Here is a 7,871-nt window from a genome sequence, read left to right on the forward strand (position 1 = left end):
AAGAATTAGACCCAAACATTAACAGCGATTATCTTGGCGTTTGGATGGCAGGGGATTTTTCACCCCTCTATTTTAAACCCCTTTCTCTTTTATTATACCTCAAAGCGGCAGTAGAGGGGATATTTTCCCACTAATACAGTCAAACAAAAATCACCTTCTTTTGCTCAGTAGTTTGGGGGACAGAGCACTATCTAGTCATTTGACCCCTAATGTACCTCACTTTCAGTCTCTCTAGGGTAACTATTAAAACTGTGCAAGAGAACTTCCTGTCGTGATGGAAATATAAATCTGCACTGTTGAATATGGAAGCCACATGTGGCTGGTGCACCTGAGACAGAGATCACTGTCTTTTAATTAATATTAGTGCTACAGTCCTGTGTGGCTAGTGTCTGCTGTGTTGGACAGCACAGTATAACGCCTTTCCCCCCAGGGTGACTGTGACTATTTAAATGACAATGTGCCTCAGCTGCCAAGTGAGCTTGCATTTTAGGAAGATGGGAAGGCAGTTCTGGGTGCTTGTTCTTACCTTTTTTTCGTTTTTTGCAGTTTTTGGCTGGGGCTGCATTTGAACCCACCACCTCTGGTATATAGGGCCGGTACCCTACTCCTTTGAGCCACAGGCACTGCCTCTGCTCTTACCTTTTTAAAAAGGTCATTTTTGCTACTCGGGAGGCTGAGGCAAAAGAATCGCCTAAGCCCAGGAGTTGGAGGCTGCTGTGAGCTGTGATGCTACAGCACTCTACTAAGGATGATAAAGTGAGACTCTGTCTCTGGGAAAAAAAAAAGGCCATTTTTTTTTTTTTTTAAAAGAACACCCCTGAATTGTTTGGGACAGAGGAACAAGTTAAAGCTTTGGTGAAAGCTTTTTTCTTTAAAGATGCACAAAGTCGGCTTGGCGCCCAACCACAGTGATTACAGTGCCAGCCACATACACTGAGGCTGGCAGGTTCAAACCCAACCTGGACCAGCTAAACAATGACAACTGCAACAAAGAAATAGTTGGGTTTTGGGGTGGGCACCTGTAGTCCCAGCTACTTGGGAGGCTGAGGCAAGAGAATCGCTTGAGCCCAAGAGTTTGAGGTTGCTGTGAGCTGTGACAGCAAGGTACTCTACCGAGGGCAACGGCTTGAGGCTCTGTCTCAAACAAAAAAAAGAATCCAACAAACAAGTCCAAAGCTTCAAACAGGTTCTCAAACTCAAAGGCCCACAGGGGCCAGAGATGTGAGCAAAGTGGGCAGCCCCTCCCCGACTCCCCACTGTCACATGGGAAAGTGAGCCTAGCATCTCCAGATCTGATTTTTCAACAGAAGTAGGAAATTTGGACTTTTATAAAAAATCTGCACATTTTAAAATTTTGGTAAGAATTTTTTAAAAACACCCTTGTGTTTGTGCCAAGTAAAACAAGAAATGACTTGGATGAACTTCTTTTTCTTCCCGTCCTGGACTCAGAGCCTGGCTCCTGGACAAGACGCAGCAAATACCCAGTGATGTCACCCCAGCCCCCAGGCTCCCTGAGAACAGTCCCTTGGGTATTCCAGCTGCCTGTCTGGTTCCTCAGCCACCCATCTCCCACTCCCTTCCAACTCTCTCCACCGCTGGCAGCATCTCTTCAGTGCCTGGACACCCCCTCAGCTCAGTTAACCCTAATAACTAAACACTTTGGGGGACACTCAGGTATCCTCCTCAGCACAAGCCTTTGCTCCCTCCCCAGGCCTGGGGCTAATGCTGGCCTCATAACCCTCCCACCAGATCTGCCTGGGCAGAGCTGAGGATTGGAACCAGGACAGCAGCACATCTAGGCCTGACTGCAGGTACCCAGGCCCAGTGGCTGTAACCAACCCTTTCCTAATTTGGCAAAGTGCTGTTCCTGGCTTGGGTATCACACGGGAAAAGGAAGCAGGATGTCAGGAGTTGAGTGCCTCAGAAAGGGGAAAAAGGAAAGACGGGCTTTCCATCTACACTGGGCCTCACAATACTAGATTCCTAAAATGCTTTCCTGAGATTAAACAAGTATGGAGAATTCTGCTTCTCAGATCACCCTCTCAGAGACCCCTGGTATACATTTGCATCCTAAAAGCTTCAGACTGCCTATAATTTAAAACTTTGTTTCCCAAACCTATTCAACTCAGAACCCCTCTCATCATTAACACCTATGGTTCAGTGGCAAAACTCAAGAGAAATGCTGTCAGCCACCTCCCAGCCTGTCCACGGGAACAGCTGTGCTTGGCCAAGATCAGGCTGCAGCCACCAACACTATGGCAGTGGGAGGGGGACTGGAGCAGCTGGCAGCTGGCTGGGCCTTAGCTGACAGTCTGGGGCCTGTTCCAGGGTCCGGGAGAAACAGCTGGAGCAAGGCCCAAGGATGGGAGGCACGCAGGCTCCCTCACTCCTGTCACTTGCACTGAGAGCCATCAAATGGGCATTCAAAGTCGTAGCATGTGCCAGGCCTTTCCCCCAAATCATTTCATTTTACTTCCCAGATCACCCTGTGGGGGAGATTTCGAACGCCACTCTACAGATAAGGAAGCCCAAGCTCAGGGGTGAGGAGACTTGCCTGTGGCCGCCTTGTGTATTGCAAGGTATGCCCCCTCCTCCCCACCCCCGCATGTTATTCTCTCTCCTGTCTTTTTCTCTATGGGCCCTTAGATCCCCCCAAATCACTGGACAAATATTTTGAGAAATATTTTGCCCAGGCTCAGCTCTAGAAATTCTGACTCCACAGCCTGGGCACTTATATTTTTAGGGAGCTGTTTCCAATAAATAGCCAGTTTGGGAAAGAACCGCTTAGCGACTACTTGAGTATCTCTGGGCAGAGGAGACTAATGCTGGCTCTGAGAATTTGACTTGGCAGTTTGCCCTTTTGACCGCTCTGATGACAGTGCCCCAAGTAAGGGTGGGGTGCTACCTCCTATCTTTCTACCCTGAATTAAGGGAAAGGGTGCAAGATGGGGTCAGGACCAGGGTGAAGGTCGAGTTGAGGCAGGAAAGAAGGAAAGGGCAGGGTTGCCAAAGCCCCAGAGGAGGCACAGGCCAGCATGGCTCTCTCTGGACAGGTTTTAGGAGATGAGCACAATCGGCCATAGGAAGTTAATTCCCAGCTGCACATGGTAGGAAGAGACTCTTGGCTGCAGCCCTGGGGAGTGGAGTGAGTGTGGGTGGGTGGGGGCCTGTGGGAAGCGGGGAGTGGGTAGGGCAGAGAGGGCTGGCAGGGTGCCTGGGCAGAGCTAGGGTGGTTTCTGTCTGGACTCTCAGGCAGTGGTTTTCTAGGTCTGAGCTGGAGGGCTGTGTAGACGGGGTGTCATCTTCATGTTTTCTTCTCTAGGACTTATGTGATGGGGAAGGGGAGAGGTGGGAACCGCTGGGCACTGCAGCTCTGTCCTCTGATCCTGTGCTTCCTTCTGGAGTAGTGAGGGCGGCTGCCCCAGCCCTGTTCCCTCCACATCCCGTCTCTCCCCTCCCACAGTGTGTTGTTCGCTCACTCACCTTCTCAAGGACCCCAACCACCCGACAGCCCCTCAGCTGCTCCAGGGCTGAGCTCAGCGTGCGGATGGGCCGGAGCCTCAGGCTGCTGAAACCCTGCAGGGGAGGGAGACAGGCCATATGCAGCCTCAGGGCCGGGCCCTCCTCAGCCATGGCCCCCTCACTAAGCCAAGGATAGGGGCTTCTGGCTGCCAGGAGAGCAGTGCTAGAGGCCATCACACGGAGGCCTGGAGTATAGCAAACACCACCTCACAGGGACAGGCTGAGCAGAGAAGCTAGCCTTTTTTTTTTTTGAGACAGAGTCTCACTCTGTTGCCCTGGGTAGAGTGCTGTGGCATCACAGCTCACAGCAACCTCCAACTCTGGGGCTTAAGCAAATTCTCTTGCCTCAGCCTCCCAAGTAGCTGGGACTGCAGGCGCCTGCCACAGGGCCCAGCTATTTTTGTTGCAGTTGCCACTGCTGTTTTAGCTGGTCGGGGCTGGCTTTGAACTTGCCACCTTCAGTATATGGGGCTGTTGCCCTACCCACTGAACCACAGGCGCTGCCCAAGAGAAGCTAGCCTTAACTGCCACACGGCCACACTGGTCCAGGTTGGCCAGGCTGACTTCTGCTTAGCCCTTGTCCAAGGCCTGGGGAGTTCCTGGGGCTTCAGAAGCCCCCTCTCAAAAGCCCCATCTGCAGGGTGGGGGCAGAGATGCAACTTGGGAATAGGTGGGTTTAGGGAACATGGCTTGAGGACAAGCACCTGCTTTGGGGAAAGGTGCCCTTAAAAGAGGAAGTGGCCTTAAAAGGCACCCTTAAAAGAGCCCTAGGAGGGCTCGTATGCATCTGTGCCCACCTGTGGGATAAGTGTGTGTACATCTTCAACCCCTCCTGAGTGCTCACTTGCTTAGAAAAAACCATATGGGGAGTCTCTGTGCACACGTGTGCACATGTGGGTGATGAGATCTGAGTGCCAGTTCACAGCAGAAGCAGGCTCTGGAGGCTCTGAGTGTGTACACATGGAGGCGACCATATGGAACCATGTGCAAGCTTGGTAGGTGTGTATTTACATACATGTCAAGAGCTCTGTGAAGGAGCCCGACTGGGCTGGGGATGATTCAGTATGAGTGTAAAATGAGTGAAATGTGAGGGCGTGGGAAAGGAAACCAGGAGAGCGGGGTGGCAGCCCCGGCACAGTCCAGAAGGCTGATTTTCACTCCCCACTGCCCAGCTCGCCTTGCAGCCCATGCAGACCTGTGGTGGCCTCAGCTCTCTCCCCTCAGAGCCCTCCTCCCCTCTGCAGGCCTTTGGGGAGGGTCCCCTCACCGTCCCAGGGCTGGCTCCACTGCCCGGTGTCTGCTGCAGGTGGCAGTTGAAGATCTCCTCTGCCCGTCGCAGGTACTTGGTAATTTTCAGCTTGACAGCCTCACATCGCTCCTTGTTGGGGTCAGCTGTGGAGGACAAGGGTCACCAGGGCCCACCCTGCCCTAGGAGGGTTGGGATACCCTCTGCCTTCCAGGGCACAACTCACCCCTGTTTATAAGGCTGGCTCAGCAGATTCTGACCCTATGTCCGTTTTCTTTTTTTTTTTTTTTTGAGATGGAGCCTCAAGCTATCCCCCTGGGTAGAGTGCCGTGGCATCACAGCTCACAGCAACCTCCAACTCCTGGGCTCAAGCAAGTCTCCTGTCTCTGCCTCCCAAGTAGCTGGGACTACAGGCGCCCACCACAACGCCCAGCCTTTTTTTTTTTTTTTTGGTTGCAGCCATCATTGTTGTTTGGTGGGCCCGGGCTGGGGATTCGAACCCGCCACCTTAGGTGTATGTGGCTGGTGCCTTAGCTGGTTGAACCACAGGCACTGAGCCCCTATGTCTGTTTTCAAGCCCCTCCTCTGGGGTGGGAGACCAGCAGGGGAGGAAGAAGGAAGCTGGCTGGGGGAGGTTGGGAACCATGGTCATCTCTCAGCCAACAGCACTTTACAGTTGGTACCCACCACCTCACTGGCCACCATCACACCCTGGGAAGGGACAGGGTGGGGATTTCCACATCCATTTTTTCAGAGGAGACAGAAGCTTCCAGAGAGCGCTGCTTCTTCCATCTTGGATGCCCAATGTGAAAAAGGCCAGGATCAGGACCAGGGTCAGAGGACAAAGGAATTCTTTGCATAGGCTGGAAGCCCAGGTTCGGAGGGGTATCTTCAGCAGAAGGGTAGGAGTGAGTCAGGACCCTCTGAGGCCCACAGGGATCTCCAGCTCGGGTCAGCACTAGCCCCACCTCTGGCATGGAAGTGCCTTGTTCTGCCTGAGAGGCCTCTGCTCTCACCACCAGGCCTTGGCAGTTCCTTCTTTGGGACACCATCCAGGCCTTCACCTGGACCACGTGCCCATCATTCTCCAATGCTCAGATCAGTTTCAACTTTTAGAAAATGCCTTATGCCAGCACAGTTTGGCTTCAGTTACCCTCTTCTCTCCCTTCACTCCCTTCTCATTCCAATTCCTATCTGGTACTATCACTGTCCATCATCAACTCCTCGGTCTCCCCCTCCTAGAATGTAAGCTCCCCAGGGCAGGAGCCCAGCCCAGCTCCCAGAGCAGTCAGGTATAGGGGACCAAGTACACAGCCTTTGAAGCCAAAGCTGTTCAAAGCCCAGCTCTGCCATTTGGTAGCTGTGGAACCTTGGAAAAGCTATTCACCTGATAAATGCCTCAGTATCCTCATCCAGAAAATGGAAATAAAAAATAGTTCCTATATACTTGGAACTACATGCAACCATGTATAAAGAAATTTCTAATACTATAAGGCTAAAATGAGTTAATCTGGGTAAAGCCCTTAGGATGGTGCCCGGTATATAGGAACTGCTTGCTAAATGCTGGCTATCATTACTGTCCTTCACAGAGGCCCTACAGGGCCAACACAGTGCTCTGCTCACCTGGTATGAGTAGACAGAGCACAGAAGAATGGCAGCACAAGTCCTGCAGTGGTCCTTCCCCACCAGCCCCCAACCCTTCTCAGCCCTGGCCCTCACCGTGTACACCGCGGAGCAGCACATCTACACCATTCTGGTAGTGGTTGAAGGCTGCTTCATAGTCCTCACTAACATCGCGCTCCAGGGCCAGCCGGATCTGCGTGGCTGCATCCACCAGGTAGTCACGCTTGGTCACGTCAGGTGCCCCCATGGCCACCAGGTTGTGAATCTGCTCCAAGTACACGTGGGTCTGGGACTGTGCTCGTGAGCAGGACTCAGTCTCCAGGCTGGGGCTGGGCAGGCACTCACAGGCTACCAGGCTCATGGCTACCCTGTGGCTGAGATCTGGAATAAGCAAATATATTACAGAGGTCCCAGTTGGGAGCACCCCAATTTCCTTCACTGAATATTTGGGGGACAAATATTCACCTCCAAAGGTATCTTCATTGGACGCAGCGCCTGTAGTACAGTGGCTATGGTACCAGACACATGCACTGAGGCTGGAGGGTTCAAACCTGGCCTAGGCCAGCTAAAAGCAATGACAACTGCAACAAAAAAAAGAGCCCGGTATTGTGGTGGACACCTGTAGTCCCAGCTACTCAGGAGGCTGAAGCAGGAGAATCTCTTAAGCCCGAGAGTTTCAGGTTGCTTGTTGCTCTGAGCTGTGACTCCACATCACTCTATGAGGGCCACATAGTGAGACTCTGTCTCAAAAAAACAAGGGATCCCTGTTCATTGATTGAGTTAGATACTTCCTAAGTGGTGGCAATGACAGAATACTAACACAGCTTAAGGCTCTGTTTTCCTTTCCATTCAAATTCAGCTCAGGAAGAACTTCTCAGCACCTACCATTGAGCACTGGAGGGAGCTGAGGATGTCTGTGATCCAGAGCTGCCTTCCTGGGGCCGCCACAGAGCAAGGCTGGTGTCTAGGACACATTAAGCAGGTGGAGGCCACATGCTCTGGCACAGAGGCCTTTCCTCATGCTGCTCTCCCTGCTCTGCTCCTACTGTGGAAATAACATTTATCCTTCTGGGTTCAGCTCAGTGGTACCTCTCGCTGGACATATCCTCAGTGGCACCTCTCCCTGGACATATCGTGTTTGGTATCCCTTAGTCCTGGGGTCAGTGTGGTCAGTGAGTGAGGACCCCCCCTCCCCAGGGAGGCAGCAGCAAGCCAGGCACAGAGCTGGGCCTTTAAGGCCTGTTGGCAGAGAGAACTGCTGAGGGGCAGATTGAGTGCCACGTTGGATGGGGTTAAATGAGAGAGGGCAGGGTGACCTAGCCCCAGGGAGGGAATGGTTCTGTCCTGCTGGCACTATCTTGAGAAGACCAGGAGGTCAGCCATGTGGCCTCCAAGGACCTGACAGCAATTCCTCCCTAGCAATGTGTGACACAGTTGGCCAAAAGGATAAAATCAATGGCTGCGGGAAAGGCAGGGGCCC

At 52.5% G+C, this 7,871-nt stretch overlaps 1 protein-coding gene across 1 annotated transcript in view; it reads right to left on the reverse strand.

The window, feature by feature from the left end:
• Window positions 1-7,871, reverse strand: part of RPS6KL1 (ribosomal protein S6 kinase like 1) — a 15,065-nt gene that overhangs the window by 6,663 nt on the left and 531 nt on the right. Inside the window, exons 2-4 of the mRNA XM_012803454.2 lie at window positions 6,488-6,772; window positions 4,790-4,914; window positions 3,484-3,576 (exon numbers count right to left, since the gene is read on the reverse strand). Coding sequence (XP_012658908.1) covers window positions 3,484-3,576; window positions 4,790-4,914; window positions 6,488-6,752 — 483 coding nt within the window. The 5' untranslated portion in view covers window positions 6,753-6,772. The remainder of the gene's footprint in view (window positions 1-3,483; window positions 3,577-4,789; window positions 4,915-6,487; window positions 6,773-7,871) is intronic.

Source organism: Otolemur garnettii, unplaced genomic scaffold (genome assembly GCF_000181295.1).
Source record: "Otolemur garnettii isolate 467f Iridium unplaced genomic scaffold, OtoGar3 scaffold00020, whole genome shotgun sequence".
NCBI classification, from domain to species: domain Eukaryota; kingdom Metazoa; phylum Chordata; class Mammalia; order Primates; family Galagidae; genus Otolemur; species Otolemur garnettii.